This window comes from Condylura cristata, unplaced genomic scaffold (assembly GCF_000260355.1).
Source record: "Condylura cristata isolate star-nosed mole 26May11 unplaced genomic scaffold, ConCri1.0 scaffold00019, whole genome shotgun sequence".
In the NCBI taxonomy this organism is placed as follows: domain Eukaryota; kingdom Metazoa; phylum Chordata; class Mammalia; order Eulipotyphla; family Talpidae; genus Condylura; species Condylura cristata.
The window spans coordinates 2,806,721-2,829,150 of NW_004567120.1; the positions used below are offsets into that span (position 1 = coordinate 2,806,721).

The window sequence follows — 22,430 nt, forward strand, 5'->3', positions numbered from 1 at the left end:
CAAAATGTTTCAAAGAAAAACAATGTGGGCTTTCATGCCCTCAAAGATATCAAGGCTTCATAAAAAGCTACAATCACTAAAACAAAGGTGTAACTGACAAAAGGATGAGAACACATACCAAGAATGATATCAAACCAATGGAGGAGTATTTAACTAAAAAATTCCCATTGTTTCATTAAGGAAACAACTGTGCTGGTAAAAATTGTCAAAAATAAATTTTTGGGAACTCCAGAATACAATTTAAAAACAAGTAGGGTTACCACTTAATAGAAATAGCTGCTGAACTTTGTTATGAGATTCCTATGGTGTTTTTAGTTATGTACCTGTGATATTAGACTCTTCTACTAATGTGGATCTTCATGACCCTAAAGTACAAACTTGCAGATGCCAAAGGATTAAGATTCTTAAAAAACTGTGGCTGGGACCTCCCTAGTGGCACAAGGGGTTAAAGCACAGCACTATGAAACTACCAGGAGCTACAGTAGCACCTGTTCAATGCCAGCCAGGGAGGCGACCACATGGCACAGCAGACCTCTCCTTGCTCCCCCACTGCTCCCCTCAGCAGTGTTTAGTTCAATCTGCCTGTTTTGTTCCCCATTCTGTTTCTAATGAATCTTTTCACCCCCCTTCCCGAACCTCTGCCCTGTACCCCAGTTCTTGTATGCATAGATAAATACATCTTAAAAAAAAAAAAAAACTGTGGCTCTGTGTCTTCATTTGTTGGGCTGTTGTCTGATGGATTGGGTAAGGGTTGTCTTTCTTTCACCCACCTCAGAATTTCCTCTGAAGGAACAAGTTCCTAAGATGAACCATGTTTGTCCAAAATATTTTAAAGGCAAATATATTATCCACAACCATCTTGGGCAAGGTTTAATAATTGTACCAAGCATTACATAGAAGTAAAAAGCTAGGAAAGAAGTGGGGATACAGATGAGGTAATCAAGGCTCCAACATATACCAGGGAATACAGAAGGCCACACATATGCCCAGGGCTGAACAGAAGCTCATAAAGACATAAGAAGTCCATAAGCTTTTACCTCTGGCTAATCTTTAGTATCCAGGCAATCAGGAAATGACAGACAGGGAAGAGTTATAAAGACTATCAAAGCAGTGTGAAGTGTCCCCATCACTGAACCAATCGACAAAGCCCAAGACACTGTTTTGTTTATTTTGTTTTGGCATTTTTGCATCCAGGCATTTAAGAAAACTTCTATCAAGCCACTACCTGACAAAAAACTACCAAAAAATACCCTTTACACACTATATAGGTTTCAACTGACATATGAAAATAGGAAAGTTATTACCGTTAATTTATATTCAGCATTGATATATCCACATATAATCAACCAAATTGTATCAAATAGAAATGCTATCTATTTGGAATGTAGGGAAACTCTGTAAAGCTTTTATAAAATAAGTAAAAAAAATATAAACCATTACAAGCAAATACAACAAATTCTGGAATAGGGAAAGAAACTATTTTCCATAGTTAACACATCACATTATTTGAAATGTCCATTTTTGACAAAAAGTTCCAAGCCTCAAAAAACAACAAATGACCCAATCTCAAAGAAAAACCCAAATTAACAGAAATTATCCTGAAGAATCCAATATGCTGGAATTAGTAGGCAAAGGCTATAAGTCAAGAGCTAAAGGAAACCATATAAAAGAACTAAAGAAATTAGATGCCTCAGAAAAGAATACTCAGGGGAAAAAACATAATTTTGAAGCTGCAGAGTGCAACAACAAAAATGAAAAACTTAAGGCCCTCATTTGTAGCGCAAAGTTCAGCAACACAAAGCTAGCTGCAGCTGCTTCGCAGTTCAATCCCCAGCCAGGGGGTGACCTATGTGTGTGGCAAGCCTCTCCTGTCTCACCTGCTGCTCCCCTCACAGCTACTTCCTCAATCTGCCTGTTCTGCTTTCCACTCTGGTGAATCCTATGAAGCTATCTGCAGTCACTGCAGCAGGAGTTTGATCCCTGTCCAGCGAGGTAACCCACATGGTGCAGCAGAGCTCACCTGTCTCACTGCTGCTCCCCCTCAGTAGCATATTTCAGTCGATCCGCCTGTTCTGGTTGGTCCCTCTCTGTCTCTGGTAAATTCTCTCATGGTCTCACACACACATACACACCTCAGGCATGCATTCCAGCTCTTGTATTTTTTAAAGATACATAAATCTTTAAAAAAAAAACACAAAAAACTTACAGTAGAGGTTCAACAGAAGATTATTACAAGAGGGAAAAGAATCAATGAATTTGAAAGATAATCTCATTGTGATTACCAAGTATGAAAAGCAGAAAGAAAATGAAAAGAAAAACCACAGTGTCAAAAATTAGTCAGAGAACAACAAAAATATCAACACACATGCAAATAAGAATTGGAGAGTATAGACACAATCAAAAAGGAATTTCAGGGCCCTCCCTGATTGCACAGCAGGTTAAAGCATAGAACTATAAAGCTATCCACAGCCATTGCAGTGCAAGTTCAATACCCAGCCAGAGAGGTGACCCACATGGCACCTGTCCCGCTCACTGCTCCCCTGAGAGTGTATTTCAGTCAATCTGTCTATTCTGTTCCCTGCTCTGTCTCTGATGAATCCTTTCATTCCCTATCTCTCTGGCCTGTAGCCCAGTTCTTGTATGCAGAAATAAATAATTCTTTTAAAAAAAGAATTCTGGGGGCTCTCCCTGGTGGTGCAGTGGGTTAGAACACAGCACTGAGAGGCAAAGGCCGCTTCAGCATGAGTTTGATTCCCTGCCCAGAAGGTGACCCACATGGCATGCCGCAGACCTCTCCTGACCCACCCGCTGCTCCCCTCAGCAATGTACTTCATCAGTCAGCCTGTTCTGCTCCCCACTCTGACTCTTGTGAATCCTCTCACCGCCCCTACCCCTCTGGCCTATACCCCAGATCTGTATGCATAAATAAATAAACAAACCGACAAACAAACAAATAAATAAATCTTAAAAAAAAAAAAAAAGAATTCTGACCCTCCTTGGTGGCACAAAGGGTTAAAGTGCAGCAATGTGAAGCTGGCCATGGCCACTTCATGTATGCTCAATCCCTGCCCCAGAGATGATGCACATAACTCAGCATATCTCTTCTGTCCTGACGCTGCTCCCCTCAGCAGTGTACTTCATCAATCTGCCTGTTCTACCCCCCTCATTGTGACTCTGGTAAATCCTCTCACCACCCCTGCACCTCTGGCCTATACCCCAGTTCTGTATGCATAAATAAATCTTTTTTAAAAAGAATTTCAAAATCAACAAGAACAGGGACTCTCTAACAACTGAACACCACAGAAAACAGGAAACATGATATATTTAAAAGGTTAAAAAGAAAAACCGTCAACCAAGAATTCTATATCTAACAAATGTATCCTTGAAAAATGAAGAAACAGAGCTCTACCTGGTGGCGCAATGGGTTAAAGCGCAGCACTGCGAAGCTTATGGAAGCAGCTTCATCACTATCCCCAGCCTGGGAGGTGGCCCTTATGGCATGGCAGACCTCCTGTCTCCTCCTCAGCAGTGTACTTCAGTCAATCTGCCTGTTCTGCTCCCTACTCTGTGTCTGGTGAGTCTTTTCACCATTTTGCACCTCTGGCCTGTACCCCAGTTCCGTATGCATACATAAGTCTTGAAAAAAAGAAAGAAAAAGAAATACGCAAAAAAAAGGGGGGGAGCTAAAAAGAAACACAGTATACCTGGCTATAAAGAAATGCTAGAGGGAGTTCATCAGGATGAAATGAAAGGGTACTACAGTATAACGTGGCACTATATTAAAAAATGAAGAACAGAGAGCCTCCTTGTTGTAGCGGGAGTTAAGTCTCAACACTCTCAAGCTATCTCCAGCCACTGCAGCTGCATCAATTCCATCCCCAGCCAGAGAGGTGACCAACATGGTGCAGCAGACCTCTTCTGCTTTTGCCCGCTACTCCTGTCAGCAGCATATTTCAATGGATCTACCTGTTCTGCTCCCCCATCTGGTTCTGGTGAATTCTCTCACTCCCCAGCACCACTGGCCTAGACCCCAGTTCTTGTATGCATATTTTTTAAAAGAACAGAAAATGATACGTTTAATAAAAAAATAAAGAACAGTAAAAATTCAGTTAAATACCAAAACTAATATTATTTTTTGTTTCTTCCTTGCTATTGTAATTATTATATCTCTTTGATCAGTAATCAAAAACATCCCCAAAACAAAACTAAGGACCAAAAGGCTTCATTGGTAAATTCTATCATTTAATGAAAAAGTGCAAACAATCCTCTCAAACTCTTCCAAAAAAAATGGAGGGAACACTTCCTCATTCTCCATGGCCAGCATACCTTAATAACATAGCCGAAGACATCAAAGAAAGAAAACTAAGACCAATACCCCCTTTATTGATATAAAAATCATAAAGAAAACATAAACAGGATTCAATAACAACGAAAGAATTACATACCATGACCAACTGCTTATCCTAGGAATTGAAATATGGATACAAAATAAATGTAGTATACCATGTAAGTAGAATAAAGGGCAAAAAAAAAAATCACATAATCATTTAAATCCATGCAGAAAAGGCACCTGACAATATTTAACCCTCTATCATCATGAAAGCACTCAGCACTAGGAATAAGGCTTCCCCAATTTGATATAGGGCACTGGTAAGAAACCCACAGCTAACATCACACTTAATGATGAAAGACTAGAAGTTTTCAACTTAAGAAATAAGGGCCTTGTCTGGTGGCACAGGAGGAAGTTATGACTCAGCACTATGAAGCTATCTGCAGCCACTGCAGCATGTGTTAGATCCCCGCCAGGGAGCTGACCCACATGGCACAGCAGACCTCTCCCGTCTGTCCCACTGCTGCTCCCCTCAGCAGTGCACTTCAGTCAACCTGCCTGTTCTGCTCCCCACTCTGTCTTTGGTTTATCCTCTCACCAACTGCAATTCTAGCCTGTACCCCAGTTCTTAGATGCATAATTCTTTTAAAAAATAAAAATGGTATAAGAATAAATTTAATCAAAGGTTCAAATTATGAACAATCAAAACTATAGATTGCTTAAGGAAATTAAACAAGACCTAAATGAACTGACATTCCATTTTCACAAACTTTAAGATTTACTATTGTTGAGAGCTATACTCCACAAAGCAATTAAAGATTCAATGTAACCCCAATCAAAACTGTATTTATTGAAGAAATGGAAAAGTTAATCCAAAAATTCATATGAAAATTTAATAGACCCCAAATAGCCAAAACAATCATGAGAAAATACAAAGTTGGAATACTCTCACTCCCCAATTTCAAAACTTGCTACAAAATAATTAAAACAGGGCTCTCCCTGGTGGGACAACATGTTGGAACACAAGCTATCCATAGCTACTTCACCGGGAAGAGTTCAATCATCACCCAGAGGTGACCCACATGGCACAGCAGACCTCTCCTGTTTTGCCTGCTGCTTCCTTCAGCAGTGTACTTCATCAAGCTGCCTCTTCTGCTTCCCACTATGTTTCTGGTGAATCCTTACCCACCCTGCACCTCTAGCCTGTACCCCAGTTCTGTATACATACTAAATCTTTAAAAAAAAATCTAACCAATAAAGTGTGATGTTAGCATAACCACAGACATGTAAACCAGTGAAATAGAACAGAAAATCCAGAAATGAACTCATACATGTATAATCAACTAATACTACACAAAGATGACAAGGCCACTTAATGGAAAAGAACAGTTTTTCCAACACATATTGCTAGGAGAACTGGACACCCACATGAAAATGAATGAAGTTGGATATCATATATAATGTACAAAAATTAACTCAAAGTAGATAAAAGGGGGCCTCCCTGGTGACACAGGTTTAAGGTCTCAGTGCTATCAAACTACTGATCCCCGGCCAGGGACCTTTTAAAGCACATGGCACAGCAGACCTCTCCTGTCCCACCCACTGCTCCCCTCAGCTGTATATTTCAGTGGATCTGTCTATTCTGCTCCCCACTCTGTCTCTGGTAAATCCTATCAACCCCCTCCCCCACAACTATGGCCAACACTCCAGTTCTTATATGCATTATAAAAATGAAGTTTTTTAAATGGGTCAAAAACCTGACATAAGGAATACAATTATATAAGTCTTGGGGGAAAAAAAAACAAGGAAATTTCTATGCGTCCAGATTTCTTGAATGGCACCCAATACACATACAGCAAAAAAATGTAAGAATTTTATGCATCAAAGAATACTATGGGAAGTGAACAACTCACAAAATGGGGGAAATATTCACAAATTGAATATCTATATTAAGGGATTAATGTATTTTACAAATGACTCTTACAGCAACAACCAAAAAATGGCCAAAAAACTTCATTAGACATTTGTCCAAAGACATAAAAATGGCCAAGAGGTACATGTAAAGACTTTCTACATCACTAGTCAAATGGGAAATACAAATCAAAACTACGACGTGATTGTACTTTACACCCATTAGAAAGACTATTATCAAGAGAAAATAAAATGCATTAACAACAATGTGCAGAAATTAGAACCCTGATACACTTCAGGCAGGGGTGTGAAATGGTGCAAGCTTGGTGGTTCCTTATGAAATCAAAGACTGAATTCCACAGTTAGGTACCTACTCAAAAGAACTAAAATTAGGAAGTTCACTACTATACATCAATGTTTACAGCAGCACTATGCACAGGAATCAGAGGACAGAGACAACCTAAATGTTCATCAACAGATGAATTATGACTTACCTATAGTGAATGGAATATTATGTAATCCTGAAAAAGAATTAACTTATGATACATGCTACAATATGGGTGGACACAGAATATTAGAGTAACTGAAATAAGTAAAACATAAAATATTGTACAAGTTACATTTAGATGAAGATATCTCTACCAGTCAAATTAATAGAAAATAGAATGGTAACTAAAAGGTTGGGGAGAGGGAAATGGGGGAGTTTTTTAATGGATACAGAGTTTCAGTTTGGGATGATGAAAAAGTTTTAGAGATAAGGAATGTATATTGCACAACGATTAATGGTTTGATGCCACAGAACTACATAATTTAAAATTGTTTAAATTGTTGATTTTATACATTTTGTAAAATTTATCACAAATAAAGTCAAAGGACAAACCCTTGAAGTTTGTTGCAAGGCCTAAAGATCTGTGCTGTTGATATCTCTATGGTCTTCTCTCCCACTAAAATAGATCCTCAAGAAACTGCAACATATAACCCTAGGACATTTGCCCATATAAGTAATATTTAACACTTAAAATTGTACATGACATTCTGCCAAAGGCATTTTCTGCATTAGATTACAAACACTGCTAAACTGTGAGTACTGAGGAATAATTTATAGTTTGCAGTAAATAAAATTCCTTATGCAGTATTTTTAAAAGAAAGTTTTGGTGATTTTTTTATACATTCACAAATGTCTACAACACGGGGAACTTCTCTATCATGGTATAAGAAATGGTATTTTTTTTTAAAGTTTTATTTATGCATACAGACCTGGGGTACAAACCAGAGGTGCAGGAGGTGGTAAGAGGCTTCACCAGAGACAGAGTGGGGAGCAGAACAAACGGATCAAGGAAGTACACTTCTGGGAGCAGAACAAACAGATCGAGGAAGTACACTTCTGAGAGGAGCCGCGGGTGGGTCAGGAGAGGTCTGCCTCACCATGTGGGTCACCTGCAGGGCCAGGGTGAACTCACATTGAAGCAGCTGCGGCTTACTTGCAGTGCTTTATACTAACCGGCTGCACCACCAGGGAGGGCCCAGAAGCAGTATATTTAATGGTAATAAAGACCTGAGTTAAAATCATTATTCAGTTTCATGCTGACTTTGAAAACTAATCTCTGAAACTTGATTACCTCAACTGAAAACAATTATTAAAAATCAGGGCCCTCTTGGCCCTCCCTGGTGGTGCAGCGGGTTAAAGCACAGCACAGAGAAGCTGAAGCCACTTCCGCGTGAGTTCGATCCCCGCCTGCCCCGGAGGTGACCACATGGCGCGGCAGACCTCTCCTGACCAGCCCGCTGCTCCCCTCAGCAGTGTACTTCGTCAATCTGCCTGTTCTGCTCCCCGCTCTGTCTCTGGTGAATCTTCTCACCCTCCGCATCTCTGGCCTGTACCCCAGTTCTGTACGAATAAATAAATCTTTAAAAAAAAATTAAAAAAAAAATCAGGGCCCTCCCTGGTGGCGCAACAAGTTAAAGCTCAGCACTATGAAAAGATTCACAGTCACTGCAGCACGAGTTCAATCACCTGCAAGGGAGGTGACCCACATGATGCAGCAGACCTCTCCTGACCCGCCCACTGCTCCCCTCAGCAGTGTACCTGTCAATCTGCCTGTTCTTCTCCCCACTGTCTCTGGTAAATCCTCTCACCGCCCCTGCACCTCTGGCTTGAACCCCAGTTCTGTATGCATAAATAAATCAATCTTTTTAAAACATCACCTTTACGGCCCTCCCTGGTGGTACAGTGGTTTAGGGCGCAGCACTGCAAGCTAGCCACAGTGGCTTCAGTGTGAGCTTGATCCCCAGGCCCCAGAGGTGATCCACATGGTGCCGCAGATCTCTCCTGTCTCACTGCTGCTCCCCATTTGGTCTCTGGTGAATTCTCTCACCACCCCTGCACCTCTGGCCTGTCCCCAGCTCTGTATGCATAAATAAATAAACCTTTAAAATAAATCACTTTACATTCCATGAAACCCCAGGTTTTATTGAAGTTCATTCTATCTCCTGATTCAAATACTATTATTATACCATTTTGGTTTGTAGCACTCAGTTGGCATATAGCACGTACTACTATTTCTTTTTAGAAGGGAGTTAAAAGCATATGCCTATATTCTCCTAGATATATTCACATGTAAAGGACTTGTCTAAAAGATTGTGCTACGTCCAATAAACTGTCAACTGAAGATAGGCTCAAATAACTGCCACCAATACATTCAAAATATTCGAAGGCTTGTTTATAAATGAGAATAAAAAGTACAAACTCTTAATCATAGTATTCAAAGATCTTTGCAAGACATTTCATACATGTCTTTTCAATCTTATCTTACCACAAAAGTAGTTTCTTTTCCCTTTTCTCCCACTGAATTTTCTTTAACTTCTCTTATAGTAAGCAACACCTTCTCCTTATATTTCCCAATTTAAAACTCAGAGTACTCTTACTAGATTATAAGCATCTCAAAGCAGGAAACTTCTTTGGGTTCAGCTCTTTTTCAAACCATGTGGAAAATAATTACCTTATACAGAAGAATAATTTTTATTAAAATGAAAATAAAGCGTGTTAAGGGATTCCTTAAAAGAAAAAAAGTGATTTGTTGATCACTTACAAAAACACCAAGTAATTTAATGCCTTTAAATATAGTCCTCCTGTCTTTCAAATGAAATATTTAGTAAACTATGTTGGATGCATTGTAGCCAGTTTTTGAAAGAAATGTATTGCTCATATTCTGAGGTAACAGGCTCAATCCCTCTAATATGAAACAATCTTCTCTTCTTCAGCACTCAGAATACACAATGAAATTTCATAAAAAGGGCATTTTGGTTTGAATGGAAGAAAAGTGAAATAGGGAGGCAAGAAAAATGAGAGGTAAGGAAATTATCCCCACTCTGTAGAAACGAACCAAGTCTAGCTTCAAATTTCTAAATTAAATTAAAAGAATGAGCTAATTATCTTAGTATTAAAAGCAAAGATATTTTAAAATAGAGTAAGAGGAAAGCTTACATGTGCCTCCTTATAAAATGTGCCGACAAAGACATCACTACACAGTGTCCCTAGCAAAATACATAACCACAAGGAAACACCAGACAAACCGAAATTAACTGGTCTGTGTTCTTCAAAAGATGGAAGGGGGAGGAGTGGCAAGGTAAAAACCACCTCACAAATTTTTAAAAATTAAAGAAACATAACATGTAATGTGTGCTCTAGAACTGGACTCTAGACCAAATAAAAGAAATTCTGTCATTCACTATAAAGGACATTATGAAATAACTGGCAAAATGTGAGTAAGGTCTACAGATCAGAAATTGTTATTAATGTTAATTTCTAACTTTGTTAACTATATTGAAGTTATGTAAGTAAAAAATTCCTATTTGAGAAAAAGTGCATATTGAAATATTTAGGGGTAAAGGTGCATCATGTCTATAATTTACTCAAATGATTCAGAAAAATAAAGAATGGCAAAGCAAACATGGTAAAAAAAAATACCATTTGCTGAATATGGGTGAAGGACAAATGAGACTGTACTAACTTTGCAAGTTTTTATAAGTCTAATTATGTTAAACATGCTGTTTTTGAAATACAATAAAAAGGAGATGCTTATTCTTTATCCTTGAAAATAGACATTCATCTCCAAAAGTTAGTTTAAACAAAATTCAAGAGGGGCCTCCTGGCCTTCCTGGCCCTCCCTGTTGGCGCAAAGGGTTAAAGCACAGCACTGTGAAACTATCTGCAGCCACTAGAGTTCCATCTCTAGCCAGGGAGGTGACCCACATGGAGTGGCAGACCTCTCCTGTCCAGCCTGCTGCTCCGCTCAACAGTGTATTTCAGTCAGTCTACCTGTTCTGTCCCCTACTCTGTCTCTCGAGAACCCTCTTACCTGACCCCCACAACCCTCTGGCCTAGTTCCACATGCATGCATAAATGAAGTATTTTTAAAATTTTAAGAAACCATTCAGTGAGATATTACAAGATCAGTAGACACTGACTAGAAAAGATGTCATAAGAAAAAAATTTTTATCTATTATTTTCACCTTAATCAAATTTTATTTACTTGCCAATCATTTACAAAACTATGTAATTTGGGGAGTATAGCTTCACATCCCAACATGTGCATGTGCTTTATTTGTCCTCCACTAAAGCTCCCATGACAATATACTATGACATTACCCCTTCCCCCCAACTCTTTAGCCACCATATTTTTCATAGTCTAGGAGTATTTTTGTTGTGTTATATATATATATACACACATATATATATTTGGATAGATATGTTTTCACAATATCACTTTCAAACACTAAAATATATAAATATATTTGACAACTGAGTTTACTAGCCAAAATAAATATTAATACTGTTTTTTTATAGGACACTATAAGCTCTACGGGGATAGGGCCTTAATTTATCTGGTTCTCCAAAGCAGTACTGAGAACATTTTTGGCACATAGAAAAGTAGTAACTCAATATACGAGTAATGATTATGTCCCAGACATTAACGGAAGTGCTTTGTGTCTATTAATTGACTGAATCTTCACATGGTCCAAGAAATATTTAGTGACTGAATTAGCACTTTTTGCAGGATGACATTTACAGTCAGTTCTGCAGTCATGTAACGCACGAAATTTCTGAAAATCACCAGATTATACATATAATTGGCAATGAACACCATAGGACTCACTGAAAAATGGGGTTAGAAGCACAACACTCAAATAATTTCATCAGTGACACATTTAAAAGAAATAGCTACCCAATAAAAATGGTAGCACAATTTAACACAATTTACATATGTTAAGTGATTAAGAATTACACAAATACAACAATAAATATGGCACTTTACCTTGAAAAAGACCTGAAGTTTGCTTGTGGAAGTGGACATCAGGACTGCAGCTCATGAATTATTGTGAAGTGATGGGAGGAGGGTTATCTGAAATCGGATGGAAAATTGTAACAACAGATGTGGATGGGTGTGGCTCATAACACAGGGGGTGAACTGAGGTAAGCAGGCAGACTGTTTGAGTTGTGTGAATGTATACTGTAATGTATTTTAATGCAGCTCAACTCAGCAGGGCGCAGTTTAGCTAAGGCAAACTCTTTCTCTATAAAACACCAGGTAGTAAATATTTTAGGCTTCCTGAACCATCAGGTCCCTGCTGCAACAATTCAACTCAGGCATTATAGTACAAAAGCAACCACAAATAGTGTAAACAAAAGAGCTTGAGTGTGTCCCAAAAGAACTTTACCTACAAAAATCAAAAATAGGTCATAGTTCACTGACCCCTGACCTTGCAAACAAAATCCTGGATAAACAAATGCAAATTTTGTCGTAAACTTAAACAGTTTCCTGACTTATCAATCTTGTTGGAACAAATACGTATTTTCAAAGTAAGTGTTACAGCATAACTAAGTCTGGAATCCTATTTTAAAAAATAACGATTCAAATAAGGAAAATAATAAACCCAGTATTACTTGAAAATAAATTATTTACTTTGGATTTTATAAATCATATTTTCACCTAAAAAGCAAATGACCGCTTCAAATCAACATTAAAACTAAAGATAGAGTTTGAATAATCACAGTTACTCAAAATGTGTGCATTCAATCTTTAAGAAAAGCAGGTAATACTTCAAACAATTCCTGTGAAGTGAAAGTAACCAGGCTCACACAAAAGGGTTCCTGTGGCTTTTAAAATTTACAAGATCATCAAGGCACAAAAGTTACCATACAAACTGCACTGTAACTAAGTTTTCTGAAAACTAAAGTATAACATGGTGACTACAGTTAACAACAATGTATTATATACTTGAAAGTTGCTACAGAGTAAATCTTAAATGTTCTCACAACAGAAAAAAACGGAAATTATGTGAGGTGAAGAATAAACTAACCTTATAACCATTTCAAAATATACATGTTTCAAATTATATAGTACACATTAAACTTACAAAGTTGTATCAATTATATTTCTATAAAATTGGAAAAAAACATACTACACAATGGCTATCCAATATTTGATCAGGAGTTAAAAATTCTAAGTTGATCCTCCAAGCATCAAACAGTAATATACAATCTTCCTTTGCTCAAGTTGCTATTCCTCACATCTGGAATTCTCCAGTCTTTGTCAAAATTGTACTCATTATCCAAGGATCAGATTCAAATGTTCTCTCTATAAACCACCCCAAACCCATTCAGAAATGTCTCCCTGCTCTGAACTCTCACAGCAACTTAGTGTTTACTAATACAGCATTTATTACTTTATGTCCTTCTTCAAACCTGTGTGTACATACCTTATTTCCTCTACTGTGTGGAAATTAAGACTAATCTGTAGCCATACTGATACCTGTGCCTGGACTGTCCTTTTTTAGAGCCAACCTTTAACTGCTATTTAATTTTTCAAGACCCAAGACAGAGCCCCTCCCCAGTGGACCAACTGATTAAGGCACAGCACTGCAAAGCTATGGGCGGTGCTTGCTCACAAGTTTAATCCACCGCCAGGGACTCACAAGGTAGAGCAGACCTCCCCTGTAGCCCGCTGCTCCCCTCAGCAGTTTATTTCAATCGATGTGCCTGTTCTGTTCCCCACTCTGTCTCTGGTGAATCCTCTCACCGCCCCCTCACCAATGGCTTCTGTATGCATACATAAAAATAAATCTTAAAAAAAAAAAAGACCCAAGACAGACACCATCACTCCTGCAAAACTTTTCTACACACCCCCCAAAATTAACTTTCCTTCATTTATTTCCTTCGTAAGTTTCCTTCTCTAAGCACAACCAATATGTGTCCATGTTAGCACTGCTGTGTAACTGCTTATTTACTTACCTCCCTCGCTAAAGAGGTGAAATTTGTCATTACATTTTGCACGCTCTAGCAAAGTGCCAACCTTAAATTGATACTCAAGTATTTGATCAACTAGCAGAGCATGACACCAAAATATGGAGTACAGGATATATACATATATATATACATATATATATATATACATATACACATATATATGTATATATATATATATATACACATATACACATGAACACCACGACCATCCCAATAATTTCTTAAACTGCATGAAACAGTTAACAAGAAAGCTATCAACAACGGCTACTTCAAGCCAAAACTGAGACAGAATCTCACAAAATGAGATCTAAAATAACTCACCAGGTAAAAAACACAATTATCTAGCTTTAACATAGATTTTTAACAAAGTATCACCTATAATAATAAAAGGGCAGAAATATATAGCACAGTGGATATTAACAAGCTTTCCAGCAAAGTCTTTCCTTTCTATTAAATGTTTGCACAAACACGTGTGCTTCTATGACACATTATATTAGCTACAACAGTGTAAGTTTTAAGACTAAACAAATATATTGAATAAAGAAACTACTACTGTTGACCTCAAACAAAAATCCGTTATTTCACCAACAAAATGGGTTCACTTAGAAACAAAAAAAAGTCCATTTGGAAAGTGGCTGTCTCCTTATGAGACTCACACGCACTTCTTGAATCAAAGCCAGCAACCCCCTATATAGTCCCCGTGGATCTCCTTCTTTCTATGGCTGGGGAAGAGAGAGACATGGGGCATATTAGGTCCAGCAATGCATGGATACTCTTCTTCAAGCTTCCTGTCTTCATTTAATTAGGGTTTCAGTATATTAATTTCCATACGTTTATCACTATCCTTCCTTCGCCCTATGCCCCAAAAGGCAAGTAAAATTTTAAATGTTTAACACTCATATAAGTGGGATTTAAAAAAAAAAAAGCTTTATATCACTAGAACATCTAGTACAAGTTTATTCTGCAAATGACAAAGCAGAGAATTAAAAAGAATGATTTGTCCAAAGTCATACAATGAGTTAAGCAACAAAAGCTGTAACTAGAAAACCTAGACTTGGCACAGAATTCAGTGTTCATTTCTCTACATTAGCAGTTCTCAAAGTTCAGACCTCCTCACACTCTTAAAACACTTTAAAAATTAACAATTAACAGCAACCCCAGGGCTTTAGTTTATTGTCTTTTAAGAACCGCTGTTATAGCTATGTTACCTCCTCCAGAACAACTGCAGACTTTATCAATATCCATTAAACTTATTCCCATTTCACCTGTGGAGAAATGGAGGTTAAACATCTTGAAGGTGAGCTATCAAACCAGTCAACCAGACAAGCATTAGGATACAAATACAGAGATCCTATTTAAAACATTCCTTTTATTGTCCCTGAAGGAAAATACAAAGGCTGAAATGATCTGAACAGCTTCTGCCAATGTCCAACAGAACATTTAAGGTCTGGAAGAAAAGACTTCATACAAATCCAAGGATTGCCCATATCCTGTCACCCAACACATAAATGTATCCACTCCAAAAGAGCACATAAATACATAGTTCCTTACAGAAAAAGACTTATTACACATACCTACATTTATATTAAAATTCCTTTTTAAGAATTACATTTATCTTATCTCTAGAAAAATATAACTAGTCACATATGTACTAAGAGTTGACAATAATAAGAACTGGCCTGATCAAAATTAAAGTCACCAAGGTTTTTTTTCACTCCAAGCATAATGTAATCAAACATCTGGTATTGAAATGCTTTCAAAATCTCTTCAAAAATGTTGTATGTACTCTCCCTCCCCAAGCCTATCTCAATGTTTTCCACATAATGAAATGTAAACGTATTAGATATTTTTCAAAAATCAGCTTAGTTTGCAATTGTTAACTACTACCTAAAGTAACTTTCCAAGACATTTTCCCAACACCTCTCAATTTAGACGTCTACCTTTTTTAAATTTAGTAACAATAACAAGTTATACTGCTGTCAGCTTTTCAAGTAGTCATTAAAGATTAGAATGACAAGTCAAATCAAATCTCCAAGTTCTTTATATGAAAATAAATTACAGCTGACCCTTGAACTACCTGGAAGTCAGAGTGCCACCCAAATCTCCTCAGTAAAAATCTGCATATAATTTAGGCCCCTCTCTGTACCCGCCAGGTTCCACATCAATGGATTGTACAGACATCACAGTTAGTTGAATCTCTTTATTACCAAATAAAAATTTTTCTGAGAGAAAAATATCCGGGAGTAAATGGAACCATGCAGTGCTGTTCAAAGGTCAACTGTCAAGTTTATCTGTCAACCAAAGGTTGTTCTTTCATAAAGCCAAAAATATTAAGAAACAACCAATCCTATTTATAACAAAACAAAAATGTTTAAATAATAACAAAACAAGACTAACCTTCTGATTTTTTCAGGGCTGATTAGTTAGGCCATTAATTATTTTTTGGTAATTTGTTTAGTCTTTTCACCACAGATTCCTAGGAAATATTATAAATACTAGAATTAATCTTTGTTCCTATTTTTAAGTGCTAGAGAATAAAAGAAAAAATCTCTTTTGTGCAACAGGATAAATAATATTTAGAATTGCTCATAATATCCATGCCTCACATTAGGAGAGAGTAAAGAATGATTCAACTCAAGCATTACCTGCCAGATTATCCTTTAACTATAATCATGGCTTGAAATGAATGATACCAGCTCAAGACAGTTCTGAACACTGACTTGGAGCTCTTTATTAGTACATAGTCAGAGCATCAAAATTTTTTAATTTTTTCTTACATTTATATGGTTCCTTAGAAGGGATTTTTCACATAACTTAAGGCTCCGAAATTAAATATTTCAGTTATCTTACTATCTGATCTGGGCCAAAACAGCAAGATACTATAAACAGCTACAAACTCAAAAGACTAACAACAGAGCCTCCCTGGTGGCCTAGGTGTGTTATCACCCCTACAACTTGAGTTCGATCTGTGGTCAGGGAGCTAACCCACATATGGCACAGGAGACCCCTAGACCTCTCCTGTTTGGCTGCTGCTCCCCTCAGCAGTGTATTTCAGAGAATCTGCCTATTCTGCGCCCCACCTTCTCTGGCAGATCCCCTGGCACTTTCACTCATCCCCCCCATCACCCAGCCTGCACTCCAGTTCTACACAAAAATATTTTTTTTAATTTTATAAAGCCCACAACAAATGACCATAATAATAATTAACATGAACTTTTTCCTTTGTAATACTTGGGCTAAATTAAAATGGCCATGATCAAGTTAGATCTGGCAGCTTGAAGACTTGTGGTTAAGAATATAAACTCTAGGGCCCTCCTTGGTGGTGCAAGGGTTTTTAAAGCACAGCACTTTGAAGCTATCCATAGCCACTGTAGCCACAGTTCCATCCCTGGCCAGGGAGGTGACCCACATGGTGTGGCAGACTTCTCCAGATCCACCAGCTGCTCCCCCTCAGCAATGTATTTCAGTCCATCCACCTGTTCTGCTCCCTAGTCTGTCTCTGATGAACCCTCTCACCCTCCACACCTCTGGCCTATATCCCAGTCAAGGACTGCATCTACTGCAAGCTGTATAACTTTGATCAAGTTAACTGAGATCTTGGTGCCTCAGTTTCCTCATCTATAAAATGGGGAATACCAAGTTTCTACCACATACACAGGGTTGTTCTAAAAATTAATCCAGGTTATAAGATAAAGATCAATAATGAGCACTCAACTTTAATTATGATTAGTAACTCTTACCACCAAGCTCTACAAAAGTACACCACCCATCAGAAAAACTGGCTCTGGCCTAAAATGAGTAATTCCATTGGAAATTCTGTGTACAACTAACTTATTCAGCCTAAAGAAAGGAGAGAAACCAAATTCAACTCATGGTTTTGTTCAAGTTTTTCACCAACCCATAATTTTAAATGTAGACTTCATGAGATTTAACGAAATCTAGAGGCAATATTTAACTATCAGGTATCAGGTACACTCTTCATGTATGGGAACATGAGCACCTGCTAATAGTTGCACCAACTAGCTGTACTTGTTACTGCTTGGGTGGTGAATACCCTATAAAAGTTTTTTTGCAGCTGGGCCAATTAACACAAATTCAGAAACCAAGGCCACAATTTTCACACAATTACGGATCTACTATCTAAGAACCAATGTGGTCTTTTTTCTGAAAGGGAAGGAAAACATCTATCTATCGTTTGTTAATGCAGAAAAATGGGCATAATGTAAGTATGATAGGCTTTCCCATACTCTACAGGCTAGCTTAAGCGCTCTAGCAACGTGTATCATCTTAATAGTTACTCCAAGGCACATTCTGCCAACTTAGAATGCAATTCTGGTCCGTGCTCTCTATAATTCTCTTTATTTGACCACCAGGCACCAAAGATGCACCTCAGGGTAGGAAAATTTACTTAATTTACAACAAGGAATGCTAAGTCAAATGTCAAGCTGCCTGAAATGCCAGTCCCTGATGTAAACGTGGTATACCTTTCATATTAACAGCCCATAATGGTTTCAGACACCGTCAGGCGGCAAATAAAAAAACACAGGAGAAAAACAGTCAACTTAATAAATGGGCTTGTGCTAGAGGCGACCTGCCAGGTACAGCTTCCCTCTCGCACAATAAATCTTACTTCCCATCAAACCCATGTCCACCTGCTCCCCATCCCTCATGGCATGATAAACAAAATAGGGTCTAGTTACGTTCCCTCGAAATCTGCCCAAAAGTGAAGAAATATTTGAGGTCTGCCTTACCACCCTTTAAAGCTGGACTTGACAAAAAGTAGTGTACCGGAGTCCTCTGGAAGTAAATCCCCTTGCCTAGCGGTAAATCCAAGGATACCCTTCAAGATCTGGAGTAGAGAAGGAATGTAAATACCTGGCAAGACCCACCCGCTCCCCTTAGAGAAAGGCTCATCTCCAGGGGCTGCAGGAAAGAAAAATTCCGCAAGGTCGGGGTACTTCCCTGCCTCCAGCAGTCTGAACGCCACCAAGTCGTCCCAGGATCTCACATCCGCCCGCCCCTCCCCCCTCCCCCCCGGCCCCCCTTCTTCCCCACGCAGCTTCTAGGCCCAAAGATTAGGAAGAACTGCCGGGATATCAAAGACCGCCTCCGACTTCGGGGTCGCAATCCACAGGCACCAAAGAATAAACACAGGAGGCCAACCGGGCTTCACCGGTCAGGGGAGGCTGGGAAAAGCACCCAACACGCCAGGCCGCGCCCCCCCCACCCCCACTCCCGCTTGAAGCCTACAGCGAAACCCCGAAACCCTTCTCACCTAAAGAGAAAGCGATACCTCTCTCCGCCAAGCCACGCACAGACCTACCCCACACGATAAACCTTCCCAAATGCCCGACTCAGAAGTAGTGTAGGCCCAGGACGCTGAGACCCGTGTTTTACCTCATGGGCTCAGCAGTCATGTTTTCGCTTTCAACGCCTTGTCGGCTTCAGCTACCGTAGGACGCCGCTCTGCCCTCCCCGGCGCCGGGTTACGCTAGAAATGTACTGGGCTCGCAGCCGTCACTAGAGTTGGTGTTGAATCCTCCGCACAGCTCAAAGGCCGATACCACTGCCACAGCCGCAGGAGCCGCGGAAACAAAGCGACGCCGCCGCAGCCGCCATTTTGTTGGGCCGAGGCTTAGGCAGGAGAATTGGCGCGTCCTCCCTCTTCCCGTTGCCGTCATTCATTGGCTAACTGCTCCGCAGCGCGGACTGTTATTGGCTACGAAGATTCACCTTCTTTGGGGGCCTGTTGCTAAGGCGGTCTACGTCATAGACCACCTTTTTCAAGGGGGTCCTATTCAGTCCCATTGACCTGAAAGTGCTAGTAACGCATTTTAACATTATTCTGAAAATGCATGTTGATCCGTCCTCTTTTCTTTGACACGTTGGCAAAACAATAGTAGTCATTTGTCTTTATGGGATTTACTGTATGCACAGCGCTGTATTGATCACTTATTCGGATTATTGCAGGTAATCTTTACATCCTTTGAGGAAGACAGAAGCTTGTTAGCTACATTTTCCAGATGAGGAAACCAAAACAAAGTCCCTGAGTAGTACAGCCAAGAAAAAGGCCAAACATAGCACTCTTAACCACTAACCTGTATGGCCATCGTAAGGTATTTTCTTTCCTGCACTCCAGGTCGTCATCAAGTTCATTGCTTTCATAGAATGTATTATAGATCATGTTTTATATGTTTTGATACATAATAGCGATCATACCAGCATGTGTACATACATGGATGTATGCATACAAGTTTTTCAAAGTAAACTCTACATCGTGCCCTCCCTGGTGACACAACAGGTTTAAACTCAGAACTATGAAAGATTTTGTTTATTTACACACACAAGAACTGAGGGGTAGGCCAGAGATAGGGGTGTGAGAAGATTCACCAGAGACAAAATGTGGAACATTACAGGTGTATTTACTAAAATACACTGCTAAGGGGAAACAGCAAGTGAGACCAGGAGAGGTCTGCTGTACCCATTTGTGTGTTAGTTCTCTGGCTGGGGATCAAATTCAGGTTGTGGTGGTAGTATGAGAGTCAACCCCTAGGCCACCAGGGAGCCCCTATATCAAATATAAAAACTGCTTCACATCGAAGGAAACTAACAAAAGAGTGGAAAACATAACCTACAGAATGGGAGAAACTATTTGCAAATTATATATCTAATGAAAGGGTTGATATTTAAAAAATACAAGGAACTTCTAAACTTAACAACAAAACATGAAATAACTATTTTAAAAATGGGAAAAGAGGGCCCTCCCTGATGGTGCAGCGAATTAAAGCACAGCACTGTAAAGCTAGGTGGTTTACAGCACACAGCTGTTTCGGGTAGAGTTTGATATCGGCCAGGGAGATGACCCACATGGCCTGGCAGACCTCTCCTGTCTCCCTGCTGCTCCCCTCAGCAGTGTACTTCCTCGATCTGCCTGTTCTGCTCCCCACTCTGTCTCTGATGAAATCTGTCACTGTCTCTGCACCTCAGGCTTGTACCCCAGTTCTGTATACATAAATAAAAATAAATATTTTTTTAAATGGGCAAAGAACACAGATAATTATCCAAAGAAGATATTCTAACAAACATATCAAAAGTCGCTTAGTGCCACTAATCATAAGAGATAGTCAAGTCAAAAATCACAGTAATATATCACCTCACATCCATTGGGTCACTACCAAAATAACAGAAAAAAATATGTTGGTGAGGATGTGAAGAATTTGGAACATTTCCCACCATGTTGGTGGGAACAAAATGGTACACATACTATGAAAAACAGTATGACTTTCCTCAAAAAGTTAAAGATATAATGCTGTAAATTGACACATTGGTGTGTAATGGTGCATACTCAAAACTTATGTAATGTTATAATGCAAAGTTATTTCAATTAAAAAATAAAATATATTTTTGAAAAATTTAAAGTTAGGCCCTTAAGCCTGCCTGTGATTAAACAGGTATTTCTCTTTGCAAACCTGTCTCTTTCAGGGGCAGTTTTTTCTGTCTGCTTATGTCTGTGCAAGTGTCCTTTATTCTTTTCTCCTTTTTTATAACAAACTTGCCCTTTTGGCTATACAAAAAGTGTTAATTAAAAATAGAATTACTGTATAGGCCAACAATTCCATTTCTGTGTCAATATGAAAAAGTATTGAAAGCAAGTTCTTGAAGACATTTGCAAAGATCTTCATTGTAGTGTTTTTCTCAATAGCCAATAGGTAGAAATCGAAGGGTCCATCAAAATATGAATGAATACAGAAAATGTGATATATATATACATACATACACACAGTGCAATATTATACACCCTTAGGAATGAATAAATTCATTCGACATGGATGTATAAACCTTGAGGATATTATGATATATAAAATAAGTGAGTCAACAAAAATGTAAATATATATGATGCCACTCATATGAAATGTGCATAGTAGTCAAAATCATAGAAACTGAAAGTAGAAAAGAGACAAGGTCTTGGGGAGGGGAGAGGGACATAATTGTTTAATGTGCATAGAGTTTCAGTTTTGCAAGACTAAATAGTTCTAAGATCTGTTGCACAACAATGTGAATATACTTAACACTGCTGCACTGGACACTTGAAATGGCTATTTCAATGTTATGTATTTTTTACCATAATAAAAAATTTTAAAGGGCAGGACTAGATGTGCAAATATGAGATATTTTCCTGGTTATATTGTTGTTAAATAAGGGGAAATCAAGTTACATAACATGAGCATAGTATTTCAATATTTATGTTGGGCAAGGAGGGAGGAAGCAAAGGGAAGGGAAGAAGGGTGAGCAGAGGGAAAATAGAGGAGGAGGAAAGAAGTGGTAGAGGAGGATGAGAAAGAGAAAAGGAGAAGAAGGAGAGAAGAGGAAGTAAAGTACTCTAAAAGAATAAAAAATTACACTTTATGAAAGGGTTTACCTTGGAAATGTAATCTGGTAGCTGGGGAACTAGGACAGGAGGAAACTACTGTATTTCGTTATATACTTTGAACCTTTTATATTTTGTACCATATCAGTGTATTTCCTGTTCCAAAAAATTGAATGTAATTTTAAAATTAAGACAGTATGTTACTAGTAAATAGACAAATGATCTATTACTTGAGGGTCTATTAGTCTATTCTGAAGCAGAATAGAGTGCACAGAAATAGTACCACATATATAGAATAACTGGTGTCTGACAAAAAAGCAAAAGTAACCCAGTGGGGGAAACAAACAGCCTCTTCAATAAATGGCTCTGGGAAACTACACATCCACATGCAAAGAAAATGAATCTAGACATAGACAATACACCTTACACAAAAGTTGACTCAAAATATATCACAGATATAAATTTAAAACACAAAGCTATAAAACTCCACTTATAAGATAAAATAGTAGAAAACC

General features: G+C 38.6%; 1 protein-coding gene across 4 annotated transcripts in view; it reads right to left on the reverse strand.

Moving 5' to 3' along the window:
- The window catches only part of ATRX (alpha thalassemia/mental retardation syndrome X-linked), a 211,434-nt gene extending 192,201 nt beyond the window's left edge, over positions 1–19,233 (reverse strand). For 2 of the 4 annotated variants that reach the window (XM_004685605.2, XM_004685603.2), the window contains exon 1: positions 18,945–19,233. In XM_004685605.2, coding sequence (XP_004685662.1) covers positions 18,945–18,964 — 20 coding nt within the window. In that variant the 5' untranslated portion in view covers positions 18,965–19,233. Of the gene's footprint in view, positions 1–11,556; positions 11,584–18,944 lie in introns of those variants that run through there. The other 2 variants (XM_012727135.1, XM_012727134.1) reach the window with 2 other exon arrangements.
- Between the last annotated feature and the right edge of the window lie 3,197 nt (positions 19,234–22,430).